This window comes from Nomascus leucogenys, chromosome 20, assembly GCF_006542625.1.
Source record: "Nomascus leucogenys isolate Asia chromosome 20, Asia_NLE_v1, whole genome shotgun sequence".
In the NCBI taxonomy this organism is placed as follows: Eukaryota; Metazoa; Chordata; class Mammalia; order Primates; family Hylobatidae; genus Nomascus; species Nomascus leucogenys.
The window spans coordinates 16,931,944-16,955,869 of NC_044400.1; the positions used below are offsets into that span (position 1 = coordinate 16,931,944).

Consider the following 23,926-nt stretch of genomic DNA (forward strand, 5'->3'; position numbering starts at 1 on the left):
GAGCTGATATCTAATGCAAGGGTTCAGTACAACATGGAGAGGATAAGAAGAGACTTGTGCTGTTGTAAATGGTCCTAAGATCAGCCAGTTGGGCTTACCAACCACAAAGCCAGGTAAAGAAGAATGAAAAGGCCATGTGGGGGCCGGGCACGGTGGCTCACGCCTGTAATCCCAGCACTTTGGGAGGTCGAGGCGGGCAGATCACGAGGTCAGGAGATAGAGACCATCCTGGCTAACACAGTGAAACCCCGTCTCTACTAAAAATACAAAAAAAAAAAAATTAGCCAAGCGTGGTGGCAGGCCCCTGTAGTCCCAGCTACTCGGGAGGCTGAGGCGGGAGAATGGCGTGAACCCGGGAGGCAGAGCTTGCAGTGAGCCGAGATAGGGCCACTGCACTTCAGCCTGGGTGACAGAGCGAGACTCCGCCTCAAAAAAAAAAAAAAAAAAAGAAAGAAAGAAAAGGCCATGTGGAGAGGCACTTTGTTTTTATGACAAGATTGCTCCACTCATCCAAGAGACCATGAAATAAAAGCATCAGCTTAATTTTAAAGAGAAGATTCTATGCCATTCCACCATTTTGAATCATAAAAGGGCTAGCTGTTAGCATTAGAAAAAAGAAATAAAAAAAGTCAGCAGTTAGCTTAATTATTGAAAAGAAAAAAAATCAAGTGAGCTATTTGGAATGATAAGACAATCGTTTATCAAAATGTTTTAATCCTTATGACTCATTGAAAAAATTTAAAAATAAAAAAAAACAAAAGGTGTTTTTATCTTTGCTTAATTTTATGCACCCTTAAAGAATTATAAAAATTTTTGTCCAAAGTTGGGAATTCTCTGCAAATCTTAGAATGTTTTTAGAATGGGGATGGGAATAAAGATACACAGCAAATTCCTTTTATTTAAAACCTTGTAAAATTGTCATCCTCTATTCATACATTTTGAAATCATTATTATCATCCCCAAACTACATAAGATTACTTTTTATTTATTTGATGTAAATGTTTTCCCTCTCATATTAGTTTTTTTTCAACAGATTCAACTAAATAAACTTTAATGTTGATTCTGTTCTTCCTAGAGATCCTAAACTTTGTGATTTTAGTGGAAAATCAGCGATACATTATGTGTCACAAATAGAGAGTTCAAAGAAACAGCAGCTTTTGGACATTTTAATGAGTTCTATGCCAAAACCAGGTAAATACTTTAACTCCATATGCATAATTTCCCAACCCAAAAATTCCTGTTAGAACTGTTTCTTTTTCTACATGTGTTTGATGGATCCATTTAAAGAAATCAAGTCCACGGCTATTTATGGAGCAGTGACTCTGTAGAAGGCCCATGACTAGGTGCTCTGGGGGATGCAAAGAAGTCTAATGCAAGGTTTAAACTTTTGAAAATATACAGCACGGTCAGGGGCACATCACATAAGTCAGAGAGAAAGAGCTTGCTGTAAACCTGAAAGGGGAAGAGGGACTTCCAGTGGTTCTTGAAGGCTGGATAACTGTGGGAAGGTTTGATATAGGTGGGAAAAGAGTCCAAGCAAAGACAAAGAAACAGCCACAGCAAGAAGTATAATGAAAAGTGTGCCACTGAGCAGCGTGTGACTTTGTGAAAGCTGCCCAACTTTACTGTTTGATTCACTTTCTGTTTGAAGCTTCGAGGGCAGAGGACAAAGCTATACCTAAGAAGGTTTCATGAAAGAGGTGAGATTTGATCTGACCTTTGAAAAAAGGATGCAATTTGATTTTGTGGAGCAGAGGCCCCTTGCTGGGAGCGAGCATGGCTTATCCCAGGGGCAAACAAGAAACTAGAACTGAAAGTTCATGTCAGGGAAAAGAGAAACGAAAGGTCAGATACATAAAGAAACTGGGTCCATGGAGGGGAGAGCCTTAGATGTCAGGCTGAAGGACATCACTTTTTTTTTTTTCAATAAAACAGACACTAAAGAATTTTAAGCCAGAGAATAATGAAGGCCATGTTTTAGGCATATTCACCTATTCCTATCGTGTTGGCTACATCTGAGAGAAAAGGTGGGGATCTCTATTAAGAAATTATAGATGTGCCCATATGTGTGGTGGTAAGAACTAGGGAATGAGTCCTTGGGTGGGGCATGAGAGTGAGCCTGAGAGATGCTGGGAGTGGTGGGTCAGGAGACATTGTGGAAGAACAATTTACAGAACTGCGAGATGTGATGTTGACAGCAGAGACACAGAGATAAAAGCTGAGAAACTTGAGTCAAAGATGACTAAATTTTAAGGCCTGGAAAGTGCAGGAGATGGAAATACAACCAACAAAATGGGAGCACGTTGGAACTTTCAAGTAGCAAGTTTCTGTAGGACTGGGCTTGTGGGAAAGGACCTGTTGAAAAGTTAGTTTGGGAGTTCTCTACAGAGAGGAGATTGTGAGGACATGACGGTGGGTGAGGTCGTTGAGGGACTGATGAGAGTGAGAAAATTGCAGAGGGCTGAGCCGAGGAGGTGCACCCATAGATAGAGAGGAGCGGTGGGGACATCAGGACTCAGAAAGTGAGAGGAGGAGGAGGAGGAGAATCAGAAGAGAGTTGCAGGAAGAAAGGAGCAGGAAACAATGTTAAATTGGAACAGAGATTACAAAGCAGATGTGGTAAGGATGTGAGACGTTTCAATGGCAGGATGTAGGCAGAAGATAAAGTGCAGAGAATAAAGAAGGAAAATATGATGAAGAAATGGAAGGTCTGGGTATAGATCACTTGTTCAATTTTGTTTCCACTACAAGATAAATGGAGGAGCACTGAAAGAGGGGGAGTTTTTGCTGAAAGAAGCCAATGCTTATTTGAAGAAGCCAGGATAGCAGGAGGGGATACATAGGAGAGCAATGTCCCTAGGGTACAAACTGGGAGTCTGCTGTTTGGTGTTAGGATCTCTGTCCGTTTAATGTGGCTTTAATCACTAGATAGGAAGTGTGCTCAGAGGAACTGAGTGTCTTTGTCTTGGGCAACTGTAAAGCAAATGTGATTTCCAGCTCATCATTAGGGTTTCACTTAACAACTTTGCCTACCACAAACCATTAATCCCAAACATTTGAAGTGATAACTGTTGATCGCTATCAATTTAACTTCATGATTCACTCTCTTCTACAAACTAAAGAAGAAAGTTTGAGCAATCTAAATTTTTTAAATTATAGGATGGTCTGTAAGACCCTGTATTGCTCTGATTTCAGTTGTTACCCAAATTGTGCAGAAATTATCCTCAATCCCCAAGAAATAACTTCAGGGGCTTCAGGGCAGTGCGCAGATTCAGAGAAAGAAAATCCAGTATCGATTGAGCAGGCACTAAGTCTTTAGTACCCTGAAAAATACATGGTAGTTTTTCAGGGTTTAGTTGGAAGAGGCCAAGAAGCATCTCCTAATCTTCCACCAGTAGAAGTCCGTAATGATGGGTCATCCTCAGGAAACATGGAAGACGGATGTCCTTCCTCTGCACAGCTCTGGAGAAGAGGGTTCCCTAACCTTGAACTGCTGATGGCTTTAATGATTAAAAAGTTCTTACTCAGGTCACAGCACCCTACAGAGGGTTTTGCATTGACGATGTAGACATTAAGTATGAGGTGACTGGATTTAAGTTGAACTAAAATCTGACTCTTGTTAAGTTTTAATTTCTCATACGGCTTACAATTTGGTGGGTGCTCAGATCAGATAGGTTGATTGTTTCACCCTAAGTCTCTAAAAAATACTTCACTTGCTCAAAATCTCAAAGTACCTGTTTGATTTTTTTGTCCCTATGTAATAGCAGTTACCATCAAAGCCTTAAAAAAAATAGTAAGCCATCCACTCTGTGGACTCTTGTCTTCACATCTCTTCCTGTGAAAATTAGTGCCTGAAGCTTCATCAGGATCCCAGACCACTATTTCAGGAAAATCTTTCACAAAATGGAGCTGATTTTAGAACATAGAGCTAGATCTTCCTTTGAAATTGCTGGAGATGAATCTTATCAAAACATACTATTATGTTTCTTTTGATAGAAAGACATGCTGAGTCATTGCTTGACATTTGTCATGATACAAACTCTTCTCCAACTGATATGATGACAGTTACCAAAAATCAAAACATCATCTTGCAAAGCATCAGCAGCAGTGAGGTAAGAGCCTGCCTTTAAAGAAACAACAGAGAGCCTACGCCATCTCCTACTTTATTTGTGTTGCTTGAATACTTCGTAACACTCATATATTATAATTTTATTTTTAAGTGTAATCATAAAAAAGCACATTTGGTAAGACACTCTTCTGAAAGTTCAATCTCAGAGCAGTAATTAGCTAGTAAACTCTGAGACTCATGCGTAACATGTGTGTGTACACGTGTGTGTGTGTGTGTGTGTATGTGTGTGTGTCTTAGTCAGTTCTGGCTGCTGTAACAAAGTACCATAGATTGGGTAGCTTATAAACAGAAATTTATTTCTTACAGTTCTGGAGGCTGGAAGTCTGAGATTAGGGTGCCAGCAGGTTTGAGTCTGGTGAGGGCTGTCTTCTGGACTGCAGATTGCCAACCTCTCATATGCTCACTTGATGGAAAGAGAGCTAGCTAGTGCTCTGGGGTCCCTTTTATAAGAGGCACTTATCCCATCATGAGGACTCTACTTTCATAACCTACCTCCCAAAGGCCCTACCTCCTACTGCCATCGCATTGGTAGTTGAGATTTCAACATACAAATTTTGGTGGGACACAAATATTCAGTTCTTTACTCTGGGTGTGCCTGCCTGCGTGTGTGTGTGTATGTGTCTCCCGTACCACAGAAGATTGTTTCAGCTGAATCCATACTAAATAATCAAATATACCTTCCTTTTATGTACATTAATATTGAAAAGGAAGTCTAGGCTGGCCGTAGTGGTTCACACCTTGTATTAGTCCATTTCACACTGCTATAGATACTACCTGAGACTGGGTAATTTAAAAACAAAAGAGGTTTAATTGACTCAGAGTTCCACATGACTGGGGAGGCCCCATGAAACTTACAATCATGGTGGGAGGCAAAGGGGAAGCAGGCACATCTTCACAAGGTGGTAGGAGAGACAGAGAGAGTGCAGGGGAAACTGCCACTTTTAAAACCATCAGATCTTGTGAGAACTCCCTCACTATCACAAGAACAGTATGGGGGAAACCGCCCCCATGATCCAATCACCTTCTACAAAGTCCCTCCCTTGACATGTGGGGATTACAATTCAAGATCAGATTTCCTAGGGAACACAGAGCCAAATCATATCACACCTGTAATTCCAGCAGTTTGTGAGGCTGAGGATCTCTTGAGGCCAGGAGTTCTGGACTGGCCTGGGTAACAAAAAGAGACCTCATCTCTACTAAAAATAAAAAAAACTAGCTGGTTATGATGGCACATGCCTGTAGTCCCAGCTACTTGGGAGGCTGAGGTGGAAGAATCACTTGAGCCCAGGAGTTTCAGGCCGCAGTGAGCTATGATTGCACCAGTGAACTCTAGCCTGGGTGACAGAGCAAGACCCTGTCTCAATTTTTTAAAAAAGTAAAAGACAGGCACAGTGGCTCACGCCAGTAATCCCAGCACTTTGGGAGGCCAAGGCGGGTGGATCACCTGAGGTCAGGAGTTCAAGACCAACCTGGCCAACACGGTGAAAGCCCATCTCTACTAAAAATACAAAAAAATAGCCAGGCTTGGTGGTGGGCACCTGTAATCCCAGCTACTCTGGAGGCTGAGGCAGGAGAATCGCTTGAACCAGGGAGGCAGAGGTTGCAGTGAGCCAAGATTGTGCCATTGCACTCCAGCCTGGGCAATAAGAGCGAAACTCCATCTCAAAAAAAAAAAAAAGGAAAAGAAAAGGAGATCATTAATCTGATCATATCAAACCCATCATAGGGTACCAAAAAGGAGGTGCCCCCTCGTGGCCCTGGTTATCATCCTGTCTGTGATGAATGACTTTACAAAAAGTCCCCTATAGTACAGTAACAGTATTAGTAACAAACATTGCAGACCATAGAAAACTGTGGAATGAGACCCAAGATGTCCAACAAACTGGCAAAAGTGGTTGCCTACAGAGAGAGAACTGGAGACGCAATTTGCACTGTGTACTCATTTGTACCTTTTGAATGTTTATAAAAATTAACATATCCCAAATAAAGATCCTACTACTCTATATTTTATTGGTTAAAAAAAAAAGTCCAAAAATTGTTTTATTTATTTTGAGATTGAGGTCTCATTCTGTTGCCCAGGCCAAAGAGCCCTGGCATAAACATGGCTCACTGGAGGCTCAATCTCCCAGATTCAAGCAATCCTCCGACCTCAGCCTCCTGACTAGCTGGGACTGCAGACACATGCCACCACACCCAGCTAATTTTTAAAATTTTTTGAACTCCTAGCCTTAAGCAATCCTCCTGCCTTGGCCTCCCAAAGTAGTGGGATTACAGGCATGAGCCACCATGCCCGGCCCCATTGCCCATTTTCTAATTGGATTATTTGCTTTCTAACTGATAGGTTTAGAGAAGCCTTTATATATTCTAGGTATACGCTTCATAAAATATTTTCTCCTAGTCAAGAAAATAATTTGACTTGTTTTTTCATCCTTTTAATGTTTTATTAAAAAGAAGTTTTAAATTTTGATAAAAAACAGCATCCATTTTTTTCTTTATGGATCATGATTTTTGTAACTAAGTATTGTTCACCCAAGCCTAGGTCACAATTTTATCCTATGCTCTCTTCTAAAAGATTTATAGTTTCACATTTTACGTTTAGATTCATAATCCAATTTGAGTTTTTTTTTTCTTTTTTTTGAGATGGAGTATCACTTCTGTCACCCAGGCTGGAGTGCAGTGGCACGATCTCTGCTCATTGCAACCTCCACCTCCCAAGCAATTTTCCTGTCTCCACCTCCTGAGTAGCTGGGATTACAGGTGCCTGCCACCACGCCTGGCTAATTTTTGTATTTTTAGTAGAGATGGGGTTTCACCATGTTGGCCAGGCTAGTCTCGCATTCCTGAGCTCAGGTGATCTGCCTGCCTTGGTTTCCCAAAGTGTTGGGATTACAGGTGTGAGCCACCACGCCCTGCGGAATTTGAGTTAATTTTTACAAAGTACAAGGTTTAGGTCGAGGTACATATTTTTGCCTGTTGTTCCTCTGTCATTTGTTGAAAAGACCATACTTCCTCCACTGATTTACTTTCACATCTTTGTAAAAAAAGAAAGAAAGAAAAAGAAAAAAGATCTGGGCCAGGTGCGGTGGCTCATGCCTGTACTCCCAGCACTTTGGGAAGCCAAAACAGTGGGATCACTTGGGGGAGGCAAGAGTTTGAAACCAGCTTGGACAACATAGCAAGACCCTGTCTCTACAAGAAATTTTAAAAATTAGCTGGACATGGTGGTGTATACCTGTAGTCCTAGCTACTCAGGAGGCTGAGGCAGGATGATCGCTTGAGCCCAGGAAATTGAGGCCTCAGTGAGCCAAGACCATGCCACTACTCTCCAGCCTGGCCAACAGTGGAGAGGCCCAATCCCTTTAAAAAAATATATGTTGAGCTACTTTCTTCAATTAAACTACTATCAGTTCTTTTTTTTTTTTTTTTTTTTTTTTTTTTTTTGCTGTTGTTGCCCAGGCTGCTGGAGTGAAATGGCTCGATCTCGGCTCACCGCAACCTCTGCTTCCCGGGTTCAAGTGATTCTTCTAACTTAGCCTCTGGAGTAGCTGGGATTACAGGCATGGGCCACCATGCCTGGCTAATTTTGTATTTTTAGTAGAGACGGGGTTTCTCTGTGTTGGTCAGGCTGGTCTCAAACTCCTGACCTGAGGTGATCTGCCTGCCTTGGCCTCCCAAAGTGCTGGGATTACAGGCATGAGCCACCGGACCCGGCCTAAACTACTATCAATTCTAAGATGTGTACTTTGTGTTTTAACCTCTTTGAAGTCAGGCATCTTGCAATTGTCACTGTCAAATTGGTACTGTTTTGTCATTTTTAATGGTACATAAAACAACAGTGTAGCTTTTAATCAAGGACATCTTAGATTTAGTGAAACATGGTAGGATACATTGCTAAACCCAAGTCGCAACATAAGATGTCAGAAAGTGGATAGAGAAGTGAGAAATGATTTTGCAGCATGGAGAATGGTAAAAACTAATTTTCCAGAGAAAGGATATTAATGAGAATCAAGATGATGTACTGCAAAGAACCATGGAAAAACCCAGGAATTAGAGGCACCAGGTACTGCAGACGTTGGGAGTTAGCATGAGGTTGAAAAACAGGAGGGTTTGGTTGAAAATGTATACAAGGAGCAGAGAGATCCCCAACATTCTACTTCCACTCTGTGTAACTACATCACTACTCCTTCCCCACCCTCACCAGAAGGCAGGAAGATTTGGTGGAGGATTATTTGAGCTAGAGGAATTCTGGAATTAGTAACAACATACAAGGTGAAAGATGGGAATCGGGTCTCAACCTGCAGGCTTAAGTCTGAATATTGACAGAGAGATTGCATCCATCCTCCTTCCCCACCTAGCTCCCATATGGCCAGCAGCCCGTTTATACTACTAAGCCAAAAGACTAGAAGATTCTCTTCTGGAGATTTAATAACCCCAGAAAATAAACCTGCTGATACTGACATTTTTAAGTTCCCTGAAACAAAAGCATTTCACTACCAGATTAACCCCAGTGAAGCCCACCAACAGGTAAATAGCAATATACATAGAGAACTTCTAGTCATATTTTTAGTGTCTCTTTCTTAATATGAAGAGCCAAGATAGCCAAGGGTCACCAGGTATTTGAGGAAAGCCTCCAATATGAAAAGTAGCATCAAAACAACAAGGAATGCAGATGACATCAGGAGCACAAAGAAATGAAGGGGAAGAAATAGTTTTAAAGGGAGGAGAGAAAAATAAAGAAAAAAATGTTATCAGAACCAAATGATATGAGTTTTCAAGTTTAAAGCACCCATCACTGCAGGACCCATCATTGCAGGACAGTGACTAAGTAAATTACCTTAAAGTATTATGAACATTTAAAGCACGGAGGCCACAAGAGAATCCTAAAAGTTTTCAGAGAAAGAGAGAGAGAGATAATATAAAGGATGGGAAACTAGAATGGCACCAGATGTCTTAAAAATACCACTGTAAGCTACAAATATACGGAGCTACAAATATATGGAGCAATAAAAGACCTCTACACTGAAAGTAGTAAAATATTGCTGAAAATTTTAAAAAGACTTAAATAAACAGAATGATGTAACATGTTAGTGGATTGGAAAATTTACTTTTATGAAGATGTCAATTCTGCCAAATTAGTTTGTAGATTCAGCACAGTCCCAATCAAAACCTAGCAGGTTTGTGTGTGTGTGTAAATTAACAAGCTGATTCTAAATTCATATAGAAAGGCAAAAGGCCAAGAATACTGAGGGCAATATTGAAGAACAAAGTTGGAAGATTTACGCTACCAGATATCAAGTCCTATTATAAAGCTAAATCAATTAAGGCAGTGTGATATTGCTAGAAATATAGATAAATCCATTACCTGATTTATGACAAAGTTCATGCTGCAGTGAAATAGGAGAAATAATTTTCAATACATGGTTTTGGGTTGCATGGATAGTCATGTAGAAAACAATACATATGTTGACCCCTACCTCACACCATACACAAAATCAATTCCACATTGATTAGAACAGCTCACTGCAGCCTAGCATTCCTGGGCCCAAGCAAAACTCCTGCTTCAGCCTCCTGAGTAGCTGGGACTGCAGGCACATGCCACAATTCCCGGCTAATTTTTTTCAATTTGTTTTTGGTAGAGATGGGGTCTTGCTTTGTTGCCCAGGCTGTTCTTGAACTCCTGGCTTCAAACAATGTCCCTGCCTCATCCTCCCAAAGTGCTGGAATTATAGATGTGAGCCATTTTGCCTGACCACACTAACGCTTTTGAAAGAAAATGTAAGATGAAATCTTTGTGACCTTGGAGCTGGCAACAATTTTTTTTTTTTTTTTTTTTGAGACAGAGTCTCACTCTGTCACCAGGCTAGAGTGCTGTGGTGCAATCTCGGCTCACTGCAACCTCCAACACCCTGGTTCAAGGGATTCTCCTGCCTCCGCCTCCCGAGTAGCTGGGATTACAGGCATGCACCACCATGCCCGGCTAATTTTTGTATTTTTAGTAGAGATGGGGGTTTCACTATGTTGGCCAGGATGGTCTAGATCTCCTGACCTCGTGATCCACCCACCTCGGCCTCCCAAAGTGCTGGAATTACAGGCATGAGCCACCGTGCCTGGCCAACAATTTTTACAACAGAACACACACACACAAAAAATGCTTGCCATAAAAGAAAAGTTAATTAAATGGACTATATTAAATGAAGCATTTCTTTTTATCTAAAGACATCATTAAGATAATAATAAGCAACTCATAAAGTGAGAAAAGATACTTAAAATGTATGTATCTGACAAAGGACCTGCATTCAGAAAAAATTTAAAAACTCCCACAAATTAGGAACAGATAGGCTAATAGAAAGTGGGCAAAAACTTGATCAGACACTTAGCAAAAAAAAAGATGTCTAAATGGCCAATAAAATATATTAAAAGATGCTCAGCTTTTAGTCACTGGATAAATGTAATTTTAAACAACAATATGATAACACTGCACATCCACAGAATGATTACAATTTTACAAGTTGGGAAATATCAAGTGTTGACAAAGATGTAGGGCAACAAGAACTTTCATGCACTGCTGATGGGAGAATGAACTGTTAGAATAATTTAGAAAGCTGTCTTTTGGTGTCTGATAAAGAGAAATATATGCATACTCCATAATCCAGCAATTCTGCTCCTAAGTACATACCTAACAGAAATGCATCATATGTTTACCATAAGCTACATATTATAATGATCATAGCAGCACTATTATAATAGCCCCCAAATGGAAAATACCCAAGTGCCTATCAAGAATAGAAAGGATACATAAATTGTGGTATATTCACATAGTGTAAAACTACACATAAATGAGAATGAGAGTGAATGATCTAAAATTACATGCAAAAATACACATGAGTCTCACAAATACAGTGTTGAGCAAAAGAAGCCAGACATAAAAAATTAAATCCTGTATGGGTCTATTTATATAAAAACAAAAGGAGGAATAACAAATCTAATCTATGGTGTTAGAATTCAGAATAGCACTTGCATGAGAGTGTTCTTTGGGGATATTGGTAGTGTTCTTTTATTTGATCTGGGTCCTGGATACACAAATGTATTTGGTTTATTAAAATTAATCTATACACATATGGTAAGTGAACTTTTCTGAATGTATGCTATACTAAAATCAAAAGTAATGGAAAAGGGGTGGAGTAAGGAATGTCTTCAAATATCTGACACACACACAGAAGAATATGGCTTTCAGCCAGGCATGGATGTGGACACCTGTACCTGTGATCCCAGCTACTCAGGAGGCTGAGATGGGAGGATAACTTGAGCCCAGGAGTTTGAGACCAGCCTGGACAACATACCTTTCTTTTTTTCTTTTTTGGAGACAGGATCTCACCCTGTCACCTAGGCTGGGGTGCAGTGGCCAGTGGCACGATCACAGCTTATTGCAACCTCCTCCTCCCAGGCTCCAGCAATCCTCCCACCTCAGCCTCCTGAGTAGCTGGGACTACAGGCATGCTCCACCATGCTCAGCTAATTTTTGCATTTTTTTGTAGAGTTGGAGTTTCACCATATCACCCAGGCTGATCTCGAACTCCTGGCCTGAAGTGATCTGCCCACCTCAGATTCCCAAAGTGCTGGGATTACAGGTGTGAACCACTGGCCCGGCTGAATGTGGTTTTCAAATTAGGATTCTATGCCCAAACAAACTCTCAGTTAAGCATTAGAGTTGAATAAAGACATTTTTCAGACACAGAAATCTCAAACATATTACTTCTGATACACCTTTTAAGGAAGCTACTAAGTGCTGTATTAAATTGAAAAAGTAAATAAAGAAAGAGGAAAAAATAGGATCTGCGACTCAGGGGATCAAGAGAGAGGAGGGAATCATTGGTATAATGAAGAAGGCAGGTCCCAGGACTCCAGCTATGTAGCAAGTCTAGGAAACAAAGAGCTCAGATGATTGGGGGATTGGGGTGGGGGCAGGGAGCAGGACAGAGGAGGGAAACAGAACAGATATATTGTCTGATAAATTTCACCAAGTGGAGAGTCCATTGTAGGTTGGGAAGATTTAGGCATTTAATAAAAAGACATAAGAAAGTAAATAAAATAAACCAACTAGAAATTTAAAAACCAAGGAATGAGGGGAAGGAAGGATGAATAGGCAGAGCAAAGAAGATTTTTTAGGGCACTGAAACTACTCTGTATGATTCTATAATGGTGGATACAGGTCATTATACATTTGTTCAAACCCATAGAATGTATAACACCAGGAGTGAACCTTAATGTTAACTACGGACAACTGTAACAAATGTACCACTCTGGAGGGCGATGTTAATAATAGGTGAGGCTGTGCATGTGTGGGAGCAGGGGGTATATGGGAAATCCCTATACCTTCCTTTTTTTTTTTTTTTTTTGAGATGGACTCTTACACTGTCGCCCAGGCTGGAGCACGATCTTGGCTCGCTGCCACCTTCACCTCCTGGGTTCAAGTGATTCTCCTGCCTCAGCCTCTCGAGTAGATGGGATTACAGGCATGCGCCACCATGTGTGGCTAATTTCTGTATTTTTAGTAGAGACAGGGTTTCACCATGTTGTCCAGGCTGGTCTCAAACCCTTGACCTTAGGTGATCCACCCACCTTGGCCTCCCAAAGTGTTAGGATTACAGGTGGGAGCCACTGCGCCCGGCCTATACCTTCCTCTTAATTTCTCTGTGAACTTAAAACGGCCCTAAAAATACAGTCTATTCAAACAAACACACAAACAAACAAACAAACAAACAAGGGTCTGGGGATTTGTTCAGGGAAAATAAAAAAACAGTTATACAAGAAAGAAACCATAATCATACTACAGAACAATTGTACTACTACATAGTACAATATCCTCATAATCATAATTAGCCATTGACTATTGATTTAACAACAAAGAAGGTAAATGGATTGGGAGGATGGAGGCAGGGCATAAGAATATTAAATTATTAACTACCATAATAAGTCAATAGATGATGCCTCACTTTGATGAATCAAGAGACAGCATGATAACTATGCAGAAATATGGAAGAAAATACCAAAAGAAACAGCAAAAAGTTTGAAAGTGGTTGCCTCTGAGGAAAACAGTGACTGTTTTTCTTGGTATAAAGTCTTTTACCATTATTTGATTTTTTTAAATGTGCAGTTTAATTTTGATAAAAATCAAGCGAAAATTAAAAATAAATGGTTAAATCAAGACTTCTCTGGGACATGGGATGGGATGAGCTACCATGGAAACATTCCTTTTTAAATCTTATTTGAATATTTTAGCTTTGTGCATTTATAAATTTTCTAAGTAGTTTAGTCTGCTTCCTACCAAAGTGGAATTTAGTACACTGGTTCCCAACAAGGGAGTGATTCCCAGCACCCACCTCCCACCCCTCCCACCCTAGGAGGTCATTTGACAATGTTTGCAGACATTTCTGGTATCATCACTGGGGGAGAATGCAACTGGCATCTAGTGGGTACAAGCCAGGGATGCTCCTAAACATCCTATCAGGCACACGACAGCCCCCACGGCCAAGAATTATCTGGTCTTGAAGGTCAACAGTGCTGAGACTGAGAAATTTGCTAGGTTTTGTCACAATATTGAAGGTTGCACTGTGTTTGGTTACTAATATTATATAGTAATCAAAATAAAATACCTAGAGACAAATCTCTAAGGTGAGTGTCATGCATAAGATATTGATAAACAAAAACATACTTTTTATTTTTTATGATCTATTTAAGCAATTTTCTTTTTAAAAGGACTAACTATATCACTTCATATTAGTACATTGAAATAAATGTTTAAAAAAATTTTTGTAGAGATGGGGTCTCACTATATTGCCTAGGCTGGTCTCAAACTGGCCTCAGCCAGGTGTGGTGGCATGCAACTGTAGCCCCAACTACTTGGGAGGCTGAGGCAAGAGGATCACTCAAGCCCAGGAGTTCAAAGTTACAGTGAGCTATGATCACACCACTGCACTCCAGCCAGGATGACAGAGTGAGAGTCTGTTTCTAAAAAACAAACAAACAAACAATATCAAACTCCTGGTCTCAAGAGATTCTCCCACTTCTGTCTCCTAAAGTGCTGGGATTACAGGTGTGAGCTACCGTGCCTGATCAGTACATTTTTTGAGGCAACTTTAAAACTTTTTTTTTTTTTTCAGACAGAGTCTCGCTCTGTCACCCAGGCTGGAGTGCAGTAGCTCGATCTTAGCTCACTGCAAGCTCTGCCTCCCGGGTTCACGCCATTCTCCTGCCTCAGCCTCCAGAGTAGCTGGGACTACAGGCACCCGCCACCACGCCCGGCTAATTTTTTGTAATTTTTAGTAGCGACAGGGTTTCACCGTGTTAGCCAGGATGGTCTCGATCTCCTGACCTCGTGATCCACCCGCCTTGGCCTCCCAAAGTGCTGGGATTACAGGCGTGAGCCACCGCGCCTGGCAAAACTTTTTTATAAAAACTTTCATTAGGTGTTTTTTCTTATTGTAGCTGAAATAAAGTTTAAATTCCTTTTTGAGGGAGAAATGGACTTTTTCAGTATATTTGCCTTTTCTTCCCTAGTGGTTTAACTGGAGTTTAAATCTCTTTCACTCTTCTCTTTAAATGAAAGCTTTGTTTTCTTTTTGGTTGTCTGAAATAGATTTTTATAGTTTACAGATATAAGCAGCTGCCTTGCGTGTAGGACAGCTCCAGAGAGGCTCGTTATAGACTCACCCAGTCATCTTTTTTCATCTGAAGAGAATCTTCTTTCACAATTTTATTATAGGCTGGATATGGTGGCTCATGCCTGTGATCTCGGCACTTGGGGAGGCTGAACTGGGAAGATCCCTTGAATCCAGGCATTCGAGACACTCCCGGGCAACATAATAAGACTTTGTCTCTACAAAAAAATTAAAAAATTAGCTGGTTATGGTGGCGTGCGCCTGTAGTTCCAGTTACTTCCTGGAGGCTGAGGTGGGAGAATCACTTGAACACAGGAGTTTGAGGCTGCAGTGAACTATAATTGTGCTGCTGTATTCCAGCCTCGGCAACAGAGTGAGCTCCCATGTCTCTAAAATATAAAAATAAAAAAATTTAATTACGTCTGATTTCCATCGTGCCTTTACCTTCTGTATGTTCGGTATGCTGTTGTCTGCAGGCTAGAATGCGATGCTCTATTTCTCATCCGTCTATCAGCTCCCGTGGTGTTGTCAATGGTTTATGAAATCCATCTATGTTTGGGACTTGCTATTCTGATGTATTCCCTCTTTTACTCACTCCTAGGTGACACTATTTCAATTCTCCTCCTTGTGGCACGCAAGCACATCTTAAAGTCATTGCTGGTTAGATTTATAAAATAAGTTAGAAAATTCTGAGCTGTTTCTGTTTGAGTCTTCACTTCCATCATCACCTTCAAAGTAGATCTTATTCCCTACATACTTTTTGACTGTGGTACTTATGGTTTTTCAGTTTATTCCAGGGTATAAATTTTTGTCAGGTACTTATAGGGATCACACATCTTTTATTATTATTTTTTCTATGCAAAACTTACCAGTTAGGTTTGAGTATCCTTTCCCTTTATTTTGCTCCTTAATTCTTTTTTTTTTTTTTTTCTGGTTCTTGTTGAAATTCATTGTTTCAAACTTTTCATGCTAACAAGATCACAGAGTGGTCACAACCTCTGGACCCAGATTTCAGAGTCTGGGTGTGAATTCTGGCTCTGCCACTGGCTAGCTGTGTGACCTCGTGTAAGCTACTTAACTTTTCTGGGCCTCAGGTATAAAATGAAGATAATAGATCCTAACTTTAGAGTTGTGAGGATTAAATTAGTTAACCCATTTATGCCTAGTGTTCCATTATTGGAACGGTGAGCTTGTGGGGTTTATTTATATCCCACTGCTCAAGGTCATTGCAAAGGCCTGATTTTTCACACAAAAAAATTTGAAACCTCCGGGATAAATGGGTTAATATGTGTAACGCATGTAGAACAGTGTCTGGTACTATATATGTAAATGCTAGTCATCATTATGGATTTTGTAGGTGGGTATGACCACACTGCCGGCTTCCAACTTTTCCTACAGCACCAACTGACAAATGAACTGAGTAGTTGAGATTGACCACAGCCCAGTAATCAACATGGAAACTTGATGTGAGAGCCTGCTGTATGAGTAACACTTCCAAATGAAGGCTGCTGTTTTCTCAAAGCTTAGCATAAAAATTTCACCGAATCACTGTAATTAAATGAAATGGTAGAAATGTGTTTTGAGGTCTCTTAGAGTGTTCTAGACTAAGGATCTACACAAAAACTATATATAATACAAAAAAGAAAACTTCAGATGACCCATAAGCATCTAAAACTATCTCCAACTTTTCTATTAATCAAAGTATGCACATTCAAACAACAATAAGAAGACCAATTCCATATATTACATTAAATATAATAAAATGAAAAGTCAGCCAGACGTGGTGGCAGGTGCCTGTAATCCCAGCTCTTTGGGAGGCAGAGGGAGGTGGATCACCTGAGATCAGGAGATCGAGACCAGCCTGGTAAACACAGTGAAATGCCATCTCTACTAAAAATACAAAAAAAAAAAAATTAGCTAGGCATGGTGGCGGGCACCTGTAACCCCAGCTACCTTGGAGGCTAAGGCAGGAGAATCGCTTGAACCCGGGAGGTGGAGTTTGCAGTGAGCTGAGATTGCACCACAGCACTCCAGCCTGGGCAACAGAGCAAGACTCTCTCTCAAAAAATAAAAAATAAAATGAAAAGGGGCAGGGCATGGTGGTACATACCTGTAGTTCCAGCTACTCAGGAGGCTGAGGTGGGAGGATCACCTGAGCCCAGGAGTTCGAGGCTGCAGTGAGCCATGATAGTACCACTGCATTCCAGCCTGGGTGCCAGAGTGAGACGCTGCCTCAAAATAATAACAATAATCATATAAACACCTGTGAAAAGAAGGGAAAACAATAATAATTAATTAAATGAAAAGGAATGATGATAAGGGAGAAGATACAATATAGCACATTCGTGCACTGCTGGTGGATTATAAATAGGGATAAACTTTACTTTTAAGGCAATGTGGGTACAAAAAAACAACTTTTTCATAGTCTTTGGATCAATAATTCCATATCTAGGGATCTACTCTAAAGAAATAATGCAAAATTGGGGTATTAGTTGCAAATATTTAATAATACTATTTGTAACAATGAAGAATTTAAAATGACTACTAAGCATCATGGGAGTTACATTGTAAGACTAATGGGGCTTATTAAAGAAGTACTATTGGCTGAGCGTGGTGGCTCATGCCTGTAATCCCAGCACTTTGGGAGGCCGAGGCAGGCGGATCACAAGGTCAGAAGTTTGAGACCAGCCTGGCCAGCATGGTGAAACCTCGTTTCTACTAAAAATACAAAAATAAGGCGGGCATGGTGGCGGGTGCCTGTAGTCCCAGCTACTCGAGAGGCTGAGACAGTAGAATCTCTTGAACCCGGGAGGTGGAGGTTGCAGTGAGCCGAGGTTGCACCACTGCACTCCAGCCTGGGCGACAGAGCAAGACTCCATCTCAAAAAAAAAAAAAAAGAAGTACTATTATGGGCCTCTGATATTTGTTGAAGGAAAGAAATTTTAAATTCCATTAAAATTAAAATGACACTTACTTAGTAAATTGCTTATGAATTTACACTTAAGTGAAAAAGCCAGATACAAAACTTAGGTGATGCAACTATATTTTTAAATACTTAGGAGAAACACAAAGAAAATATGATTCCTGTGTTAACAGTGTTTGCTCTTTGGTTGTCAGGTTATAGGTGATTTTTTAAATCTTGCTTTAAAAAATAATTTTTTGTATTTTCATATGTTCTAGGAAGAATAAATCCCCCTTTGTGATTTGATAGGAAGCAGGAGGAATTTGCCAGATAATGGTAGAATTTTTGAAATACAGAGAAGGTTAAGCAGTGAAATTGACAACAGCCTAGGAGCCGAGTGAACCCATCCGCCACTGACAACCAGGATAGTCTGAGATAGGGCACCCAACTTTTGCCAGGAGATAGAAAATGCTTTAGAAAGTATTAATAAGGGTAGTGGGGAGAAGGGAGGAAGGGGGATGGTTAATGGGTACAAAAAAAAAATAGCTAGAAAGAATGAATAATCAACCCAATGAGAGAACAAAAAGAAAAAAAAAGGAAAAGAAAGAATAAGACCTAGTATTTGATAGCATAACAGAGTGACTATAGTCAGTAATAATTTAATTGTATGTTTAAAAATAACTAAAAGTATAATTGAATCGTTTGTAACACAAAGGATAAATGCTTCATATGATGAATACTCCATTTACCCTGATGTCATTATTATGCATTGCATGCCTATATCAAAATATCTCCCGTACCCCATAAATATATATACCTATGTACCCATAAAAATTAAAAAACAATGTTTAAGTATGAACTGCTGAATAAAAGTAAGGTATGACAACTAAGTTATTATGATTGAATACCTAAAATATTTTTAATGACTGTATAAATGGAGGATTTTACTTCTGGTTTTTTTTTTTTGAGACAGGTCTCACTCAGTTGCCCAGGCTGGAGTGCAGTGGTGCAATCATGTCTCACTGCAGCCTCAACCTCCTATGGCTCAAATGATCCTCGCACCTCAGCCTCCTGAGTAGTTGGGACTACAGGCACGTGCCACCATGTCTGGCTAATTTTTGTATTTTTTGTAGAGATGGGGCTTCACCCTGTTGTCCAGGCTGGCCTCAAGCAATCCACCCATCTCGGCCTCCCAAAGTGCTAGGATTATAGGTGTGACCCACCATGCCTGGCCAGGTTTTACTTTTATTTCCTTTTTCTTTTCTTCTTCTTTTCTTTTCTCTCTCTCTCTCTCTCTTTTCTTTTCTTTCTTTTGACAGGGTCTCACTCTGTCACTCAGGCTGGAGTGCAGTGGCATGACCCTAGGTCACCGTAGCCTCGACCTCCCGGGTTCAAGCCATCCTCCTGCCTCAGCCTGCCAAGTAGCTGGGACAACAGGCATCTGCCATCACGTCCGGCTAATTTTTGTATTTTCAGTACAGACAGGGTTTCGCCATGTTGCCGAGGCTGGTCTTGAACTCCTGAGCTCAAGTGATCCACCCGCCTCAGCCTCCCAAAGTGCTGGGATTACAGGAGTGAGCCACAGTGCCTGGTCAACTTTTATTATTTGCTACGACAATTAAAACGAACAAGGAGAGGAAAGCAAGAAACTTCCTAGCTCTCTTGGGAATTAATAAATGAGCTATCAGAGAATTTTTGTGACAGAGAATTTTCTCTGACATTTCAGATGACAGGCTTGTGCACTTAGGGCAAAGACTTATTGTCCATCAGTCCCCTTAAATAGGTAGTCCGCCTAGATCATAGAAACCAGACAGCTAGTTGTAACATACGGGTTGTGATGGGATGTTTTAACTACTACTTGGGTCTATCATGGTTCTAGAAATTTAAAGGCACAAAATCACCAGCTATAACTTCGAATGAAGGAAACTATCAAAAACAATGAATTCTACTAAGAAAACATTTCTTCTTTAAAATGTTTGGAGTACTTTTTGTAAATCAAGTTGGTTTTCAACTATAATGATTATTTTCTAGAGAGTGAAAAGGAAGTTTAAGAGGTTATGCACCACGATTTAGATCAGAACTCCATCACAGGGAAGACTTTAATCAGCTTTGCTGCCTCCTTTCAGTCTAGGGTTATATCTGTAGCTTCCACAGGGGCAGGGATTTCCATTCTTGCCATTTGTAAATGATGCCCCAGGGAGGCATTATGGAAAAGATCACATTCCTTTGGGGTTTTTCACTGTGACTGTGGCCAAAGGATTCTTTCCAGTTACCCACCCAGATGGAATTTGGGGCAGCTTAGCAGCCTGGGCACTGAGATGATAAAGTATAAAATACTGAATTTCTATGTGTCGATGTGATTTCAGCTTTGCTCTTCATTTTTTATTATGCAATTAATCACATCCATGACTGTCTGAGCCTAGTGCTCCAAGGGCAGATACTTTCTTATTATTTTAGTCCTAAATACTTTATTCAATTTAAAAGGAATCCACGGTGTAAATCTTTAGCCCAGAAAAATCAACATTCACTCTGCCAACAAACTGATACATCGAATAACTAATAACTGAGTTTTGAATTTTATGATATTGCAGGAGTTCAACCAAGATGGTGACTGCAGTCATTCCACACTGGTTAATGAAGTAGAAGATCCCAGTGGTGGTAGACAGGACTGGCAACCCAGGACAGAAGGTATCGGGCTTCAGTCCTTAACGTGTTTACAAAGATAACATTATCATATGGGCTTCCCTCCAATTTCAGAAGGGCTTATTGTAGAAGTTTGAACAACATACACTGGGGCCTATCAGAGGGTAGAGGGAGTGGAGGAGGGAGAGCATCAAGAAAAACAACTAATGGGTACTAGGCTTAATACCTGGCTGATGAAATAATCTGTACAACAAACCCCATGATACATGTTTACCTATGGAACAAACCTGTACTTGTACCCCTGAGCTTAACTCCTGCAATAAAAGTTTTAAAAATAATTCTAAATAAGTTTGAAAACACAGAAAAAGCCCAAAGGAGAAGAAAAACCACTCATAATACTACCTTTTGGTCCGTATCTGTATCAGTGGGTCTAGGCAGCTTGACTGCCTAGAATAGGCGATGCTCTCTGGCTCTTTTATTCCACCTTACTCCAGCTCAGCCAAGCCATTCCCTGTCCCTTTCTTTTTGTCTGATAACGTCCTTTCCCCATTTTCTTCCTCTCAGAATCTTCCAGCAGCTTCAGCGATCGGTTCCCTTCCAGAGCCGCACATGTCTCCATCAGCTGTTGTCCCTGAGGGGAAGGTGGGGGAGTGTACGAGGCATGAAAGTCCCCAAATCTCGGTCTTTTATTTACGAGGCCATAAGTCTGGAATCTTCCAGAGCACCACCCATTTCAAATATGCTATCCTGTCACACCGTAGGTGCCCTTGCACTTAACAGACCACAAGGTATTTGCAGATTCTCGCCTCAGAACATAGTTGCCACGGCTATCCCATTTGTCTGTCATCTATTCATCCATAACCTTCTTTTTTTTTTGAGACGGAGTCTCGCTCCATCCCCCAGGCTGGAGTGCAATGGCGGGATCTCCGCTCACTGCAAGCTCCGCCCCCTGGGTTCACGCCATTCTCCTGCCTCAGCCTCCCAAGCAGCTGGGACTACAGGCGCCCGCCATAAAGCCCTGCTAATTTTTTGTATTTTTAGTAGAGACGGGGTTTCACCGTGTTAGCCAGGATGGTCTCGATCTCCTGACCTCGTGATCCACCCGCCTCGGGCTCCCAAAGTGCTAGGATTACAGGCTTGAGCCACCGTGCCCGGCCCATAACCTTCTTAAAGTAAATGTTTATTTGAACTGCTGCAATTTCTCCCGGGCAATTTTCTGGCTCCTATTTCTAACACTCCAGGGAAGCCGCCCTGTTTGATGCCCGTTTCTCATCCCTTCGCACCTCCCAGAAGGCTGCAGCTCTCTGGAGTAGCGTCTCCTCCGGGAGGTGGTACAATGCTGCCCTCTCCTGGGCAGCCGCCTGCCTTTCTCACGCCCACTGGGACTCTTCCCTCCCCAGGCTGAGGGCCGAAGAGTAATTCAGTAACCATTAAAATTATGAACACCATTAAGCCTGAAAAAGCTAACAGAAAGAAAATAAACCCCGAAACCCTTCAGAACGGTCCTTGCAGTCCTCCTTTGACTTTCATAGACTTCAAAGCCAAGCACTTAGAAGCCTAATGGTGTCCCAAGCGCCTTCCAGGAGGTTAAATATTTCATTTATTCCGCTCAATTTGGAGATAACTCACCATTTGGGATGTTAGTCATTCTTTTAAACGTGATTTGCAATGTTTTCATATGGGAGCCATAATACTTATGAGGAATCCCCAGTAAGTTATTTCAGTTTTAAGCTTTTTTTTTTTTTTTTTTTTTTTGTCACGGAGTCTTGCTCTGTCACCCAGGCTGGAGTGCAGTGGCACAGTCTCAGCTCACTGCAAGCTCTGCCTCCCGGGTTCACGCCATTTTCCTGCCTCAGCCTCGAGTTGCTGGGACTACAGGCGCCCACCAGCCACCATGCCCAGCTAATTTTTTGTATTTTTAGTAGAGGCAGGGTTTCACCATGTTAGCCAGGATGGTCTCAATCTCCTGACCTCGTAATCCGCCCGCCTTGGCCTCCCAAAGTGCTGGGATTACAGGCGTCAGCCACCGCGCCCGGCCAGTTTTAAGCTTTTGACAACTTGAGTTACAAATTTGGAATAAGCAATTCTCTTCCTGATAAAATTTCATCTCACAGTTTATAGAGACTTCAGTTGAGCTAGCTACTCTTTCCAATCACAAATTCTGAAATAAAAGTGTTTTAGATATTATTGTGCATTATATTCATTTTAAATATTGGTTTAAATCTCTTTAAATGGGCGGGGCTCTGTGGCTCATGCCTGTAATCCCAGCACTTTGGGAGGCCAAGGTGGGTGGATCACCTGAGGTCAGGAGTTCAAGACCAGCCTGGACAACATGGTGAAACCCTGTCTCTACTAAAAATACAAAATTAGCTGGGTGTGGTGGCGCGCACCTGTAATCCCAGCTACTTGGGAGGCTGAGGCAGAAGAATAGTTTGAACCTGGGAGGCGGAGGTTGCAGTGAGCTGAGATTGTACCATTGCACTCCAGCCTGGGTGACAGAGTGAGGCTCCGTCTCAAAACAAACAAACAAACAAACAAACAAACAAACAAGCACTATTTTCTCAGAACATAACAGACACAAATCCTATAGACTAGAAGCTGAGCCTATAAATTTACTCTTTTCATGAGTGAACAAGAGAGCCTATTCCCTAAAACTAATGGGCTTAAAAATATTTTAATACAGTATAAATTCATCAGGATTTGTAGTTGCAGGTATACAAGAACCTACTCTTGGTTGGTTTAAAAAGGAAGGGAATTTTGAAAGATATTAGGAAGTTCATATATCATTGAAAAACCAGAGGAGAGGAACATTCTTAGTCCACTCATTCTGCCAAAACAAAATACCATAGACTGGGGGGCTTAAATAGCAGACATTTATTTTCTCACAGTTCTTAAGAATGGGAAGTCCAAGATCAAGATTCTAGCAGGGTTGGGTTTCTGGTGAGGGCTCCCTTCCTGGTTGCAGATGGCTGGTCTGTCCCCACGTGGTCTTTCCTCTGTGCACACACAGGCAGAGCGCAAGTGAGTGAGCTCTCTTCTTAGAAGGACACAAATCCAACTGGATCAGGGCCGCACCCTGGACACTTCATGCAACCTTCATTTCTTCCTTAGATGCCCCATCTCCAAATAAGCCACACTTGGGAGTTAGGGCTTCAACATATGAATTTGTGGTGGGGGACACAAACACTCAAAACATCCAGTCCATAACAGGAAGGCTCTAGGTTGGATTGTTAGGAAGAATTCCCATAACTGCATTTCAAAACTGGCTGCTACTGACCCCCAAATCATGCCACCTCTGCCATAACCAGAGAGCCGCTCCTACTATCAATGTAAGAACCCCCTCCCTCTGCTGGTACCCACATCAGCACACAGCATGCCTGCACCTTATCTTTTTTCATGTAACTCACATGCATCAGTCTCTCAAGTAAGCTTTCTGAATCTAGCAGAGGAGGAGGCTGGAAATACAGTTGTTGTTTTTTTTTTAAGTCTGTGTTGAGCTTCACAATTTAGGAAATCATCAAAACGTGAAGATGGCATCAAAATATTCTGAGCCTCCATGCTCACAATCCAGACAGATATGCACATCCATTTAAA

At 41.2% G+C, this 23,926-nt stretch overlaps 1 protein-coding gene across 6 annotated transcripts in view; it reads left to right on the top strand.

Annotated features, from left to right (window-relative positions):
- Positions 1-1,144: 1,144 nt before the first annotated feature.
- Positions 1,145-23,926, top strand: part of MAP3K19 (mitogen-activated protein kinase kinase kinase 19) — a 52,158-nt gene continuing 29,376 nt past the window's right edge. For 5 of the 6 annotated variants that reach the window (XM_003267594.3, XM_003267595.3, XM_012502561.2 and 2 more), the window contains exons 1-3: positions 1,145-1,191; positions 3,997-4,112; positions 20,281-20,377. In XM_003267594.3, the coding sequence (XP_003267642.1) occupies positions 1,170-1,191; positions 3,997-4,112; positions 20,281-20,377 (235 nt within the window). In that variant the 5' untranslated portion in view covers positions 1,145-1,169. Of the gene's footprint in view, positions 1,192-2,292; positions 2,366-3,996; positions 4,113-20,280; positions 20,378-23,926 lie in introns of those variants that run through there. The other variant, XM_030800971.1, reaches the window with a different exon arrangement.